The following is a 17,103-nucleotide window of genomic DNA, read 5'->3' as shown; positions in this document are numbered from 1 at the left end:
CAGTGTTGGAGGGTCTTTTTGAAGCTTTAAGCTATAAAAATAATTAAAGGCTACTCATGAAGTTATTTACTTCATTGCAACCCCATCAAAATAATTTAGTGAAAACACTTTTACCACCAGTTGTTTTTATTGGCTCCCCCATCTGATGCCCTTATACATTCTATCCACTTTCACAAACGATTTGCTCCATGACAGTGAGACCCCCCCCCCCTCTCCATGGAAAAAGTGTGAAGGGATAAAAGTTCTCTCTCTCTCTCTCTCACACACACACACTCTCTGTCTCTCAATCTCCTGTAGTTGGCTGACTTCCAGAGTCCCCATAAAAAATAAACCGCTGCTGTTAACTTGTCATCTCACTGACTCTACTAATCCTATTTTGCGTCAGGGTAGCGGTTGACAATATGTTACCAAGATGGTTAGCTTCGTTCCTAAGTAACATACACATGCTTGCTGTTTATTTTTCTCATTAGGACCAACATGCATTGTCTGGCTTCACACCCTGTTAACAGCTAACATATTCCACCAGAGGTTTTATTTTTGCTGTGGCGTGGAGCAGAGCCAACATTTTTCCTTCAATATTCATGAAGTTTTATCCAGGATGGCACTAGCTTCCACCCAGAGCAGCAATCAAAGCAATGGGAAAGACTTCGCACTTACATGGGGCAGCATGCTCTAGTGCAGCGAGTACACCTGGTACAGCCACTGCCTTGTGGTGTCTGACCTTGGCCATCACCTCTGTACCTCAGTCGTCTCATCATCAATAAGCAGAATGGGTGAAGTTTGTGGTTGAAACTTTATGTCTGTGCAAGGTGCTGCCGTTACGTTGCATGCACCCCAGGTAAAAAACAGTGGGCATTTTAATTACAAAAAGTTGTGACCACATTCAGCGCTGGACATTTGCAGGAATAATTTAAGGTGGGGGGAAAAGGAAGGGAGCCCCCCCCCCACTACTTTGCCAAGGGAAATGCATCTCTTTACAAAGCCCACCCCCAAATTCCATACCTGGCCCTTGGCCAAAGGGCCCAAAGCAGAGAGAATGCTATTCCAATTCCAGCCTTAGAAAGAAACCCTGAACTCCTCAGACCTCCATTTAAAGAGCAGATAAAGAAAGCAGCAGTGTTTTGCTGTTAAGAACTGTACCAACCCTGGCTCACAGAACTAGGTGGTCAACAGGTGCCTTTCTTTTCCTGAAGCATTATTGAAATACCCCCATCCAATGACCCATGCACGTGGACAAGGGACCTTCTACGCAGATAGCATCAGGTACACGTGGAGCCAGCACTCCTCGGTCCCTCTCTGCTCAACACCATGAGGAAAATGCTCTCCTTGGGTTTTATACCACAAGGGGCTTTCGAGGCAGATACATAATCTTCTCTTCAACTCATGCAGAAAGCACGAGTTATAGCTGGGCAGTGCTGGTTGCTGATGCCCAGATGGTGCTGCTGGCACTCACTGAAATATCACCTGGTGACTGGCAGTTTTGGACTGATTAGATAGTTAACCTCTAGTTGTCGATCAGTGAAAACAATGGAGAAGAGGATTATATTGGTTCAAGAAACAAATATACAGCGAATGCATAAGTGGTAGCCTTGAGCCTATACAATTCATGTGGCCTCAAAGGGCCCTATTCCCCCTGGCCACAGCCTGCCTCTCAGCTCACAGCCCAGCCGCAGTCCAATCCATCTCTGGGGCCAGAGGACAGATTGAATTCCCTCACTGCCATCTCCCACTCCATGCAACGAATGCTAGGTTCACAGCGGCAATAAGTAGGACCAGGGAGGGATTCACCACACCCTGAAACGCAGGATTGGCCTAAGCGAGGAGGGAAATGACCGGGACTGTATATACAAGTTACTTCAGACGGCCCTACAAAGCCTAGACCATGTGCCTACCAGCATCGAATCAGGGGCTCTAATGCCCCATTGTCAACACTAGAAAAAGGCAGTATGCGGCCATGTAATTAAAGCCTGTAAAGCATGTGGAGAAGGGGGTTGAATTAAGCTTGCAGAGGCAGCCTGAATTCTAGCATTTCTTAACTTTCGATTGCTTGATTTTTTTTTAAATAACGTTTTTTTAATATCATTTCATGTATGTAATTCAGTATAGGTTGTTATATGTCCCTCATCACCACAATATCAGAGGCAGAGCCGGCGTTAGGCATAAGCAGACTAAGCAATTGCTTAAGGCCCCTGTAGCGGTTGGAAAAGCCCTGCAGAGTGCTGGGGCAGGGCAAGGTAAAACCCTGGCTGATTGGGGGGAAGTGGCTGCACCTGGGGCCACACCCCAAACTAAGGAACTGGGCCTTATAAGGTGGTCAGGGAAGCCAGAGGGAGACAGGCCTGGCTGCTAGGGAACTCACCCAGGGGACCTAGAGGGAGGCAGGGCTGGGCTGGGGAAAGGCCTTAGGAGCTGGGAAACCCTAGGCCAGCAACTCCCCGGGCTGCAAGGCCTATTCTAGGATAGCCAGAGGGTGGGTAAAGGCAGCCAGTCCAAACCCCTTGTTGCCTGTGATGACTGGCTGATAGACTGCAGTCCACCCCAGGGCACGGGGGCTAAACAGAAACTGGCAGTAGACTGAGGCGACATGGGGATAGGGAGTGGGGTTTCCCCTGGGGTGGGGAAACCCAGTAAGACTGTGGGGTACTGCAGGAGGCAGAACCCTGAGATAAGGGCAGTAGGGTCCTGGGAGGGACACGGGGGCCAACGGCACGCAGATCACCGGCCTGCAGAGGGCACTCCTGGGTCGAAGAGCTAATTCCTGAGGACGACCAGCAGGAGGCGCTGCAGGGGTGAGCTTGCGCTTTGCTACAGCCCCAAGCAGCTCAAGGGAGCCACCTCTTAATTATTAGTGGGGGGGGGAGCAAAAATATTCCTGCTTAGGGCCCCCAACTGATCAGGAGGCAAGGGAAGTTAGTTACACTAACATAAAACTGAAGTAATTCCATTGACTTTAATAGTTGCTCCAGCTCTGCACTGGTATATGAGAGTTCAAGTCCTAGTTTCAGCTCAGATCCAGTATTGTGTAAAATCCTTGCAGTGATAGAGTGCATGAGAAACAAAAAGGAAGGATTCTCTTCCCTTTAGTAAACCCTTAAGAACTGCAAAAGGAATTGTACAGCTCCCCTTTTACAGGAGGAATGAAAGCAGAGCAATACCTTTTCTTCCAGGTAGTTTGGCGGTATTGTTGCCAAGAGCAGGTACCAATACTCCCGTAATGAGTGGCAGCAGGATGTTAAGAATTATAAGAGCAGTTGGGCCACCTGGAAGGCAGTCAGAATTCAGTCTGCTAACTAGATGATCTCAACTCTGAGTTTTTGATGCTGAAGGTCAGCTCGCTGCTGGATGCAGGATAGGCTTGTCTCTGGAAAGCAGTCAACACATCAGCCCCTTAATGGCATTGATGATTAGTGAAGCACCAAGGGAAAAATTAGATTAGAAAAACAAATGAAAATAATTTAGGAAGTACTGTTTATCCTTTGTGGAAGACGCTGCCATATCCAGACTGCAGGAAACAATTTGACTTCAATCCAGAAGAAAAGGAGCCCCGGTCTGGAGTACATTAGTGTGGTGGGAGGCCGGGAATAGCAGCCACTTAACCCTGTCATTCAGCAAACATTAGTGAATTATGAGTGTATTATATGTTGGGTTATGTGTTTTGTGAAATGCCTGGAGGCTTGCTAGAGCGGCACTAAAATGCTATTGGGCGTCTCTGTCAAAATGTAAATTTTTATACCGACTCTGAAATAAAAATAAGATTTCGTGTTCGCCTCCCAGCTACTGAAATCAAATCGCAGCCAAAGCCAGAGTTGTAAAATAAGCAAAAATTTCCCTTCCTGTCAAATTAGTTCCCTGATAAAGAAAACAAGTGATATAAATGTGATTTACTTCCTTTTCCTCCTGTCATAAACATTTATGGCTGAGAAGTAACAATGGGTTTAAAAAGGCAGCCACAGCTCTTTGATTTTTTTTGCAGTGCAACCTGTGCTGGAGTTGGGTTTGATATATGTATAAAAAAGGATTGAGCTACATTCTGCTGATAGGTGTGGGAATTGTTTATACCAGAGTGAGTGTACGCTTATACATACATATTTCTTTATTATACACATCTTCTGTAGACAACCCCCAGACATCTATGTATTGTACACATGCAGTTTATGGAGATAATATCCATGTTATAATGAGAGAGGCATGTGATATGTAAATTCTATAACCACATCACCTGCTCACTAATCCATTGTGCTGGGACTTATTGTAATCTTCTAAACAGCCCAGCAGCTTCAAACAGCCAATTTTTAAAAATCAACCTGTTAGAGCATGGTTTCATCCCCCTTCACCTCAAATTACACCTGCCCGAGGCATCAAACAGTTTCTCCCGAGATATTTTGCTTCTTTCACTACCATTCTTAGCCAGAATCCAGAGGTTTGTTCTACAAATTACTGAGTTTTCAATTAAAAATTAGGTTAAGGGGTTAGTTTGGAGGGAAGATTCTGGCTGGTTCTATTTTACCCAGCATGGTTTCCTCTCCTCCCTAGCTAATTTATCATTTTGTCTAACCATTATTTTGTATTCAGTGGGACCTTTGGAGATGCAGATCCCTAACTGTGACATTCCTGTAGAGTTCACTGGAGAAGAAAGAATTCAACTAAGAGAAACAATCTGAAGAAAGAATCTTATTCTCCCTCTTACCCATAGTCTTTCCTGCACACCCCTCTCCTCAGAGAGCTAACTTAGCTCTGATCCATCCATTCTGCACTACAGTGGAGAAGAAACTCATCTAAAGGCAGACTAACATGGACACCAGTGGTTCCTCTAGGGCTGATCTCTTGCTTCAATAGCGCACTCCCTACGGCAAAGGCAACTTCTCTAGTGAAATCACTGGCTGGATTGTACTGACAGTACAAATTAACTATTCACTAAACCGAAAAGCTGCTCCAGCGGTTTAGAGGATCTGGCTAATAAGGACACCTCTCATCTATACCTCCAGTCTAGAAAGAAAGGATTTCAAGCAAGAATGGTCTTGAAATTTGGGAGACCCCAAGATAAGGAGACCACCACGGGGAGCATGTGGCTATAGGATTGGGAAGTCCCTGTGCTACTGGACTGACATTTTCTTAGCCATCTTTGCATCCCTCCACTGCCTCCCCCTTCTCTATCACATCAAACATAAGCTACTTGTCTTCACTTTCAAGGCCCTTTACAGCCAATCCCCATGCTCTCTCTCATTCACTATCAAGATGTCAACTCCCACTTCAGATTAGCTCATGAAGTCAGCACCTCCATAGTTGGGGTTGGTCCTGCTTTGAGCTGGGGATTGGACTAGATGACCTCCTGAGGTCTCTTCCAACCCTAATCTTCTATGATCATGCATTTGTTAAATTTTCACACAAGTCCTTCCACGCTTTCTCCCACACTGCTCCACACCCATGGGAGGCACGGTCTTTAAACATCTGCAAAGCTACCTTGTTCTCCTCCTTCAAACGCTCCCTTGCTGTGATGCTTACCAAAAACTTGACAATAGTTAAGCAGCTGGTGTGCAGAGACCACTGCCCACCACACTGACCAATACTGTCTCATTGCTTTCCAGTACTCCCCTGGCTGTCTGCATTGTATCATTTGTGGTCTCTTGCCTTATACTTCGGTGGTAAGCTCTATTTGTACAGTGCCTAGCACAGTGGGGTCCTGCCGTTTTACCAGGTACTCTAGTAATACAAATAATAAATAAGAATATATTACCTTTGGCTGTGTCTGTGCTTTCTGCACCGGTATCTCCAGCACACGTGGAGGAAGTGCCTGTGCACAAATTCTGATCCCAGGTCCAGATTTTCGTCGGAGTTCTTGCTGGTATTCTGCTACCTCTAACACCCGTGGTTTTTCCCCACTTGGCACACTCCCACCCACCCCCTTTTTATGTAGTCGGTACAGAACTATCTGTGGCTACTTGCCACTGGGAACCATTTACTAATAAGTGGAAACTTGCATTTGTTCCCTTCCATATCTCGGACCCCTTTCAGCACATCTGGAGCATCACGGTTAAGGAGAAACACCCTGCAGGCAGAACTGGAGTCTAGGCTGGTGAGACCGCTACGTTATGCCCTCTTCACAAATGCGCTGAAAAAGGCAACTCTTCTATAACTACGCCACAGTGTTTCAGTATCTTTTTCATGGTGTAGTGGGTCTGAACATGGAGTCCAGCTGGGAAATAACTTCTCCCCCCACTCCCCACACCCGAGAGCTCTGCCTCTTAACCCTCAGCATGCCCTGAAGCTACTGCTTCTGCATTTCAGGAGCGGTGAGGGCACCTGTTGATTGTGGACAGACTCTCCTCAAGAAACACCCCCAGAGAGAGTTGAAAAGTAGAGAGGCAGAATTCTGTCCAATTATGTTATTCTCTGTAGCAGCCAAAGGTGGGAGCCCTTGGTGTTGGTAGTGGGTCTGGTATTGGCACGAGAGTGCAAGGAGGGGTGGGCAGGAAGTCAAGTTGGTACTGGTACTGTGCTAGGGTGTAGTGCAGATGGAAGCTCCAGATCCAGACAGGACTAAAGAAGGGCCCCTACTAGTACCCCTTCAGAGGGGAGAGCCTGGTTCCTCCAAGACCCAGAGGTCCTTGTGCAAGATGAACAAGGCTGGTACCAGGGAGTGCTTCATGATAGCCTGAAAAGGCACTGGAGATGGTATGAAAGCATGGTCCATGCACCCCATATGCATGCTGAGGGGGACTGAGCTGAGGTATGAACAGAATGGTCCTGTGGCTGCGACCCAAGGAGAAAGGTACTGCAGTTGATGTGGACGTCTTAGGAAAGTCCTTACGTCCAGAACCCTTCTTGCATCTACAGGGCTACTCTTCTGGCACCAACTTCGGAGCAGACTGGTGTTTGCTAGTGACCCTTTGGTGCTTGAGCTGCGGTTTTCTGGATGGGTACCGGCACCCACAAAAGCTTTGGCAACACCCGTACAGGGGCACAAGTTCTGAACTCCTTCTTCCTGGAGACTCTCTCCGGGGAATGAGGTCTCGCTCTCAGAATGCTTCGATTCCAAAGCAGCCCCATCATCTTTGCTTACCAAGGTTAAAGGCATCAGCATGGCCTGAGAAGCTGAGGCTGATGTCTGGGGGAGATTGGGACCTGGCAGGTCTCCGCGAATGCTCCACAAGAAAGAGCTTCTGCCTATCCTCCCTCAGTTTGTGAGCTCTGCTCTTAAAACTTGCCCACAGATGGGATGTGCGACTCTCTGAAGCGATTGGAATGCCTGTCGCTGAGAGGGAAAGACCTGTGGCAGATCAGACAAGGCTTGAAGCCTGGAGTCCTTGGCATAGCCCAACAAGGAAAGTTAGGGATAGAACAGCTGAGGGCGATGAAAAAGAAGTTTGAGGAGGGAAACCCCCCTCCTCTGAAAGCACAAGTGTGCTTAAAGGGAATAAAACAAAATTCAAACTAGAAGTAGTAAAACTAAAAGAACAATCGCTCCCAACGTAGTGGATACCACTGAACTGTCTCAACCTGAGGGTGGCTGAGAACGAACTGGAATGGCAGTAGGTTTCCGCTTGCCTCTGGCCCTTGCATAGGAGCACAAGGAGGTGTAGTGTGCAGGTTTGGACTTGCGGACACTGCTAGCTAAGATCTCCAATCGAGAGCACATGGGCACGCACACATCTTACACTTACTCTTAGGGACATATAAACCGAGAAGAACTGTACATTGAACTTGGAGAGGACAGTGGTGAGTTGATCAGGTCAGCTGATCAGGTGGGTTGGAGCCACACACTGGGGCCCAGCACAGATTCTTCCCAGTGATCATCGATAACCAGTGGAAAACTTTGCCAAATTCCATAGATTTTTTTGCTCTGATTCTGTGGAAGTTTTGGGAGTATTTGTGGGATTTTGGAGGGGCACATGAACTCAGAACTCAGAGCAAATTATGTGTCTCTATGGAATAGAATTGGGTAAAGTGAACTTTCACTCATTTCTTGACTGCTATTAAATCCTACCTCACCTCCAAGATCTTTCATCCCCCCTCTCAAATCCTCCAGTACCCACAGGTGGCTGCTCTCCCTTACCTATCTCAGAGGACCAAAAAGTCAGTCCCATACTAGAAAATAGTTAGATATGCTCTTCTCTTTAAAATCTGAAGCCTTCTCTGTGTGAAGAGTCCCTTACATTAGTTGGAGAGCTGCTGAAACAAATGGTTAATAATGTTGACATTTAACCTGCCAATCAATCAATCATCTCCAGAGTTAACAATCCCAAGCAATGAACAGGGCCCAATTATCAAGTGTAACATGTTTGTATGATGAGGGCTTATGGTAAATTTGTGTTTTTGAAAGACTGAGTGTGGGAATTAGCGTACAGAAAAACCCATTAAAATCTGGAAGATCAAGTGATTTTATTCCTATCTTTGAAAAATCCAAAAACATACGTGCCAAGGCAACAATGGATTCTGAAAGATGATTAAGTAAGCTAGGTAAAGGCACGAGACCAAAAGACTATTGTTGAACCTGATAGCAAGGTCAGTGGTCAAGTATAGAACCTTATGGGTTTGGGGGATTTTTTAAAATTCTGTTCCACTCTTTGTTCTTGTGCAAGATTATGATCCATTAAGCAAATGGATTTATCTGTGAAGCTGACCTGACATTTCTCCAAATCTGATTTCCAAGTTTTCTCAGCAGAAAGCTCCAGCATAGGCCACCAGCCTTAACAGGGCTGTTGTTCTGATATAAGATAGCAATTCCTTCTCCTAACCCACAGGACGAAGGGGGGGGGGGGGGGAGAGAAAGACCTAGCAAAGCAGAGGAAAAGAGGCACTGCCCCTGTATTGTGGTATTTCAGAGCTGAATTCTGCTGGGCCCAGCTCTGTAAGGAAAGGTTAGCCACTTGCCTCACTTTTTCTAAAGCATGACTTTCGGCAGCCTTTTCCCACACTCCCAAGCTAAAAGAACAAAAGACGTTATCTCAGATTGCATTAGCTGTATGAAAATATTTTTACTATACTGCCTTATTCATCTGCAACACACACAAGCACCCTCTGCTGTCTGGATGAAGATATGTCCCCCAGACTTCTCAAGGTTGCTATTTGGCAGCAGAAACCCAGCCAGGGTTTATTAATTATGAGCTTAAGCATCTCCTTTCATGGATATTTTCAAGGGCCTCCTTATTATTAAGAATAATAATAAAATAGAGTGTGTTTTTAAAGCTCATTTGTTCTACAGCATATTGATTACAGAAGACTCTGCAGTGCACAGACAGAGCAACTGCAAGCATTACACGTGCCACCCTCCGCATTGTGCTCGTTTAGCAGCTGTAATTTGGCCTAATTATTTCCCCAAGGGCATTTAATTTTTCAGATCAACTTTCAACTTAAAGTTTTCTGAACAAACAGACTCACAAACCTGACGAAAATGAAGTGCCAGCCTTCTTCAATGGTCCTACCAACAACTGCCACCTTCAAATTGAAAGTGCATAAAAACGGAATACTTTTGTTTTAAAATAGTGTTTCAATGATTGTTTAAATAGAGCAGCAAGTGCATTTCACCTGTGGAACTCATTGAGGCATGATATTATTGGGGCAAACAGACATTTATATTAGTATGTATAGCAACTAAATCTGCAGCTGCACCAGCATGAAGGGATACTCTCAACTCTCTGCTTCAAGGAATAAAATGATCACCCAAAAGGGACTAGAAAGACAGATTTCCCCCTGACTCCTGCCACCATTTGCATCGGGCCTTGTCTATACTCAAAAGTTTTGCTGTTTTAAGCCTGCCAGCATAGTTTAAAAGGGCAACCCTCTCCCCCTTCCACAGGCAAGACACAGTAAAAAGAATGCTTATACCAGTATAGCTTATTTCTGTTCAGTAAATTAAACTATACTGGTATAAAGTGTCTCATACCCGTATAACTGCGTCTACACTAAGGCTTTTACCAGCGTATCTATGCCAGTTTAAAAAAAAAAAAAAAAAAAAAAGTACACCCCTTCTCAACATAGTTATGCCAGTAAAACTTTTTTACATTTAGACCGGGTCTAGGAGGAGACACACACATAACCCACAAAATGGATTGAAAACATACAACCAACAAATCAGGTAGTTCTTGGCAAAAATACATCTGAGAGCGCAGTGATCTACATCATACCATGCACACGTTGACGCAGGAGATCACTCAGGTGAATGGCAATAGGAGATGAAACCTTTCACCTCCATTGTAAGTCACTGGTTAAAATCCAGACTAGATGAGTACCGATTTCGGACCTACACTGAAATACAAAGAGGAGAGTTCTCACCATTTCCCCCACTCCTTGCCAGTCTTCACTTTAATTCCATTGGCGTCTGTGTGAGCTGTAGATGACCTGGTCCTGGATACTGGCCTAATCCAAGCTCAGATTTGGACCCAGAGTCAGTGGGGCTTTTGGACAAAGTGCTACGGTTCTGGCCCACGTGTAGTAATGACAGTCAGTCATCTGGCAGCTTTGTAGTGGCCAATGTGAGAAGAGGAGTCATCGCTGCAGTTGGCATCCATAACATTATTTCTAGACCACAGACCTTGTCAGCCAGAGTCATAAAGATCTTTATTGTGTCCTCTACAGCTACATGAATTTGGCTGTTGCGAAAGTGACATTGGAAACCCTGAAGACTGAAGCCCTATATTTCTCGACAGAACAGGTCCAGCAGCAAGCTTCCCCATACTGCCCAGGGCTCCATAATGTCTCCAAACCCTACCATTCATACTGCAATGAACATCAATGAGTGGTCCTAGATATGTATTACCATAGATTTTCATCTCAGCAGCCAAATAGTGTAGTGATAACATACAAGGGTATTAATTCTGTGTTCAAACATATATGAACATATAGTAGTCTCTAAATCTTAAGAGCACGTGGTATGTGCTTTTTGGTCACAAGGTAATGTCAAGTCCTGTAAATAGAGAGATGCTTGTAATAAGTTAGCCATCTGCAAAGGGCACTAATACTTGACCTCATTTTTAAATCAGCATAAAAGTGATTTCTCTGCTATTTACCTCTAGTGCAGTGAACTGTAATTAGCTGCAGATAAGGATCCAACAGGATGAAGGCTGGTGTCCAACACTTGAATCTACTTCTTGCTAATTTCTTGTCTGCAGAGGGAACAAAAAAAAATAAAAGTTTCTTTTCAGTGTCTATGAAAAAAAATCTTGAAGTCATTTTGTCTATGCTCCCTTGAAAGGGAAACACTTATTCGAGACTTTACAAAAAGAAAAGCCCTTTGTACAAAGGGCCCTGGGTTTGTTTTCTTTTATGGTAACAGCAGCTGTGCCACTCAGACACTGCTATTTTGCCGTGAACCCACAGATGCTTTGTCTTGCTGTCACCCGAGCATGCCCATGAAAAGGGCTGGCCTCGTTAAGGTTTTTTTTTTTTTTTTTTTAAACTGAAAAAGAGTTTACAAGCACACACATCTTTTTTGAAGATATAGTTCCAACCTCAAAAAATATGCAGGGGCTTTTAGTTTGTTTTTTTCCCCCCAACACCTTGTTTACCATCTTCTGCACAGATCACAGAACTATGTATATGTTTTTAACAGTGTGGCATAAGACACCGTATTACTTACCTGCCACGGAGTAGTTTAAGACTAACTCCAACGGGACCAGTGCTTTACTGCCAGATGTGGGGTAGGGGGCAAAGGACATTAGGGTTTGGGCTGTTGAGTAGGAGGGAGAAGATATACACTAATGGAATGTTTAACTGCACAATCTGCTTATGCAAAGAAGAATGAAAGATTGTCCTAGCTTAGTTCTATTTATCACAAATACACCCCCACCTCCACACACCCCTCAACAAATTTTGGTGGTTCAGAGTAGCGGCAAGTCCAAACTGGACTTTAGCCCACTCTAGAGATGTGCTGGAGTCTCAAACCGAGACCCCATATTGGAACACGCAGATAACTAGTTCCATACCATCTCTGAAGTAGGGCCCATCTCTAACTTAGAGAAAATGGTACCTGGCTCCAGACCATCCCAAATTTTGTTTTTCGTGTTTTGCAAAGCCAATCCTAGCCACCCTTCATTTTGCCCGTCTCCAGTAGAAATCTCACAGTCTTAATCTGACCCCATCAGATTGCCTGCGTTTTTACCCTGGTTAATTGCCTATCAGTTAATTGTATAATTAGGCTATTTGCCAGGCTTGACAAATCCTCTTGCGCACTCACCCGTGGGGAGTTGGCAGCTTTCCCAGGCAAGTGCCATCAACTTCCACAGAATCTCAGCTTTTTCTTGTTTTTTGTTTTTTTTTTAAATTACAGTTCTAGCCCTTTTGCTTGCAAAGGTTACCTTCTGAATATGAACTGAGAGGAAACCAATACAGTGGCCTCTTTGATTTCAGCATTAGATAAGGCCCCAAGTCTGCAGACAGCTCGAGTGCCACTGCTGCTGCTGAGAGCCTTCCCACGTTGCAGCAGAGTGAATAAGGACCAGAGTATTTGCACAGATAGATCAGAATTCCACACAGATTTCCGTATTTGCAATACTTTTAATATTTATAGGGCACTCAGCATTGCCACCCCACACAATTTAATTGTGAGCCTTGTAATATCTGTGTTTTTTCTTAAAGCCCCAGCTCCTGGATTCATGGGATTGTGTTAGAATTTTCGGTTTTAATTTTTAAAAAGTACATTTCTAGCCCTCATGCCTGCAAACAAAACCTTGGAAACATGACCAAAGTGCACACTAAAAACATCAAAAATCAGAAGTGAAAAAGGACCCAGCTTTTTCTTTTTTTATATATTGTCCATGTATTTTAAGCCAAACCCATGATTTTTGAATGGGTGAGGTTGCAACATTGCTTGGATAACATAGTAATGAGCGTGACATGAATGTCTTGCTCAATAGATGACAATATGCGATGTTAAGCTTATCTGAGCATGTGCAATTGTCCAATCGTCCAAACACCTAACTTTGGGCAAACACGTGCTCCACTTATGTGCATCATCAGGAGGTGGTGCTGTAGTGATACACAGACAGAGCCCTCTGCACTTGTGATATTAATGGAAACCGGTGTAGTCTATTTATGAAAACCTTGACCTAGAAGGAATTCCTGCCTAGCATCTCTGTAAACAACTAGTTGCTCCTTTAGTCAATTTAAATAATTAGAGCTGCCACTTATTTACATTTTAAAGCAGTGTTTTTTTGTTGTCTTGTAAATTTATTATTGTGTATTGGGAAAGCCATCTGTAAAGGCCAGAAGGAGGGCTTCCTCTTGTGCTGACAGACATGTTGCTGTAAACAGATCCTTTTTCTGTACCAAAGCTGTTTGTGTCATCTTTCACAGATTTTGTTTCTTGTGTATTGTGGCAATAGCACCATAAGGATTCTCACTAGCTCTCTTTTTTAAAAAAAGTTGATTTTTGTTAATCCACATTTAATGTTAGTACTGAGGAGTTCATCCATCTCTTCCATCCTAGTGCTAGCGACTAGCCCTTCGCACCATGCACAGCTTCAGACTGCCAGATCATTGTCCAATCCTGTAGCTCACTTCCATGGGATTCATATGTATTGTGCATGTGTCTCACCACGTAAAACACTCAAGAGGTGTGCACAGCTGCTGCTTTCTCCATTGCCTGTTCATAATTCAAACGTTATTGTGGGCGTCAATAACGGGCTCATGTACCCAAGAAGGGAGGCGCCCAGGCGGACAATTCTAAGAGGAGCCAAATCAGCTGAAAAAGTTGGCCATCAAAGCAGAAGTGCACCCTCAAAAATCCAAGAGGGCCCCAAGATGCAAACATAGTCCATAAACAGCAATACCATTGTACAAAATGGGCACCCAGCTACTTCTCTGGCCTTTCATTAAATAAAATGACAGCTAGAATATACCAAAGAAAAGAGACACATCCCAGGAGGAAAAACAGGACTGGGAGGTCATTCAGGACCATGCAAAGATTCAAATCATAAACTTGGCTAGAATATTTATGCTGCAAATCTTGAGCCCAACAGGCTTTCTACTCCCAGCCAGGTTAGAAATATCTATTGCTACTTCTAATCCCAGCCAGAATCAGGCAGGAAAATGGAAACAGTCACATTTTTTTAACCTCCCGAAAAGTGTGTGTGTTTTGAGATTTTTTTGGGTGGAAGGGACAAAATGAGGTGGGGAGGGGGGAGGTTCAACAATCGGTCTTCATTGCTCAAGCTAGTTCTGCCTTCTTTAGCCATGCAACTCCATCTGCTCTCTTTTTAACCTATGAATGCAATAGAAACAGAGATTCCGGGATCAATATGCTGAACAATCCCCATGGACAGGCCTAGTACCTAACCACCACCTCTGCATCTTGGAAGCCCTCATTATGGCTCTGAGAATTATTACTATTAAATTATTTGTAATGTGGTAGCACCTGGAGGTCTCAGTCCCATTATAAGTTACATGGACTTTGCAAATAGAAAAAAAGGTAGGTCAGATTTTGGGTCTTATATGAACCTTGATTTATGTGCCTTGCTTTTCAACTCCCAGCTTACATACTGAACAGCTCTCTCTTACACACACATTTCTATGTTAGCAAAAGCCAGAAACAATCAAGCAGGATATCACTGCAAGGCCAAGCACAAGGGAAAAATACGTGATGTACAAGCTAATCTTGCACATAACGTGGCATTAACAGCATTTCTAACTAGTAAGAACACGTAGGTAATGTGTAGTCTGATTTTGTTTCACTATTTGGCTTTCTAAAAATCAGTGCTGGTATAACTGTAGCATCTGAAAAATCCTACAGGAAATGGAGAGCGGGCTGAAGGGGATGGCAATGAGATCTGGAGCCTTTTACCTCTGGTTCACCAACACGACAAAACAGGACCAGTGGGATTGAAGCTTCTAATATGCAATTGGTGTTTGTTGGCCTGTATGAGATGAGTTGGTGATCTCAGTTCAGTGCCTAAAATCATGTGTACTGTACAAGCAGAGCACTCTTACCAACAAAGCTGCACTTTTTACTAGTATAATAAGATCACACACACACACACACACACACACACACACACACACACACACCGGAGCAAAACAAAGTCTACTGGTAAGAGTCCAGTTTGGTCAGTATAGCTGCAACTACGCTAGGGGATTCTGCTGGTACAGCCAAGTCAGTCAGGGCTCACGCCTCTTCACACCCCTGACCAACCTAGCCATGCCAGCAGAACGCTGTAGTATAGACCTGGCCTTAATAGGCAGACATCCACAATTGGCACAAACAGGAACCCTCATTAGCATCCTCCACAGAGAAGCCAGGATTAAAGTGGTCCATAGGAAAACTATCTCCTCATCCCTAAAAGTGTGCATTTAGGTACTTATATGGTCCATGTCACTGTAGTATCAAAGTATCTCACAGATACTAACTTATCCTGTGAGGTAGGGAATCAGTGTCTCAGTTTTACAGATGGTAAACGGAGGCACAGAGCAGTCTTACCCATGGTCACACAGGATGGGTGTGGAAGAGCTGGAAAATGAACTCCAATCATCTGACTTGTGGGTGGTGCCTTAACCACAAGCCCAACTTCTCTCTCCAGGTCTGAGCTGAAGCTTGCACTCCCACTGCCTGGACAGTACCTACCCTCTGGATAAACACAGGCCTATCTTCTGGGGTTGTTAACCCAGGGCCAGACATTTAAAGGCATGTAGGTGCTTTTGAAAATCCCTCTAGGCACATAACTCCTATTGAAATCTCTTCAGAACACCTTCAAAAACCTTGACCCCCTGGTGCCTTTCATAAGCACTACATTCAACAAAATAATAATAATAAAAACCAAACAATCACATGGGATTGCTAATATCAACGTTGTAGAAGTTGCAACGGAATTGCTTTTCTCTTTGTTAAAACCTAAGCGGCTCTGGGTGCTTTATTCCCTATTCTCAGTTTCTCATTAATGGGCAGTTCCTCAGTAGGGTTATCACACAAGAGAACCATTCTAGGCTTTTCTGCGCTCATCCTTTGGGGCACTTCAGAGGGGGAAAGTCTGAAAGTATTCTTAAGAGGGCACATAACATCCTTCCCCTTTTCACAGATGGAGGAAACAGCTACAGGATTAGCAGGAGACACTGGTACAAACAGAACACCTGCCAAAATGCACCAACTCCCTTTCCCCCTTCTACAAAAAACTCCATTCCCTCTAACCAGAATCTACAGGAGCAGGGAATGCTCGGCTGAAGTCTCTATTGAAAACACACCTGCAAATGTTATGAGCATAGTGGTAGGGATGAGAACATTTCTGGGCTTAGATAGTTAAAAGTTGCCCACCACATAGGTTAACTTTCCATTGTAACATAGACGCTGGCTCCATTGCTAAAGAGCTGACAGGATCAAACACCTTTAAAACATTTTATAACTAAAGTTCTTCCAAATATAACACAGGATGTGATTCAAGAGTGCCCATGCACTGGTGAACAGATAAGAATTTATTACAGGTGTCCTGCAGCATGGATACAGTTATACAGAAATACCATCCAACCATCCACTAACCACTCATATACACGCTCAGCCCAGCAAAGGTACAAAGCAGACTTCTCTCAGATCTCTCCTCCACTCTCTTTGTATCTCTAGTTGAGCTTTGTACAATGCAGACTGCTCAAGACAGGCAGTGCCTATGCTGTTCTGGATCAGATATATTATGATTATTGTGCTAGCAGCTAGGAGGCCCCGTCATGGCCCAGCCCCTCATTCTGCTAGGCACTAAAAACAGACAGAGAACAAAACAACAGTGTCAGCCCCACAGAGCTTACAAACTAAGGACCTGATGTTCAGGAGGTACTAAGCCTCCAAAAGTCCAGTTGAAGTTGATGGGAACTACGGATACCTAGCATCTCTGCAAGTCAGGCACTGTGAATTTTACCCCCTGGCATCCATCAGTTCTGTGTGTCTTGCCTATACATTTTCAGATGTCCCCACCCTCCATGGGGTATCTAAACATACTACAGCCGCGGTTTTCAACCTTTTTTCATTTGCGGACTCCTAAAAATTGTGAATGGAGATGCAGACCCCTTTGGAAATCTTAGTCTGCAGACTCCCAGGGGTCTGCGGACCACAAGTTGAAAACCACTGCTCTATGGGAACAACAACCTTTCGCAGACCCCTTAGCTATAGTCTGTGGACCCCCAGGGGTCTGC

At 44.4% G+C, this 17,103-nt stretch overlaps 1 protein-coding gene and 1 long non-coding RNA gene across 8 annotated transcripts in view; one reads left to right on the top strand and one right to left on the bottom strand.

The window, feature by feature from the left end:
* LOC103307538 (uncharacterized) overlaps window positions 1-17,103 on the bottom strand; it is a 120,774-nt gene that overhangs the window by 13,590 nt on the left and 90,081 nt on the right. For all 7 annotated transcript variants that reach the window (XM_042857853.2, XM_065572802.1, XM_042857849.2 and 4 more), the window contains one exon: window positions 11,007-11,102. In XM_042857853.2, coding sequence (XP_042713787.1) covers window positions 11,007-11,102 — 96 coding nt within the window. The remainder of the gene's footprint in view (window positions 1-11,006; window positions 11,103-17,103) is intronic.
* On the top strand, window positions 252-7,113 carry LOC112058685 (uncharacterized). Its single transcript, XR_010593763.1, has 3 exons — window positions 252-2,789; window positions 3,974-4,063; window positions 4,573-7,113. It is a non-coding gene; the product is annotated as an uncharacterized LOC112058685 (long non-coding RNA).

This window comes from Chrysemys picta, chromosome 19, assembly GCF_011386835.1.
Source record: "Chrysemys picta bellii isolate R12L10 chromosome 19, ASM1138683v2, whole genome shotgun sequence".
NCBI lineage: Eukaryota > Metazoa > Chordata > Testudines > Emydidae > Chrysemys > Chrysemys picta.
Note: the sequence above shows the minus strand (reverse complement) of the source record. Positions and strands in the feature narration are given on the sequence as shown.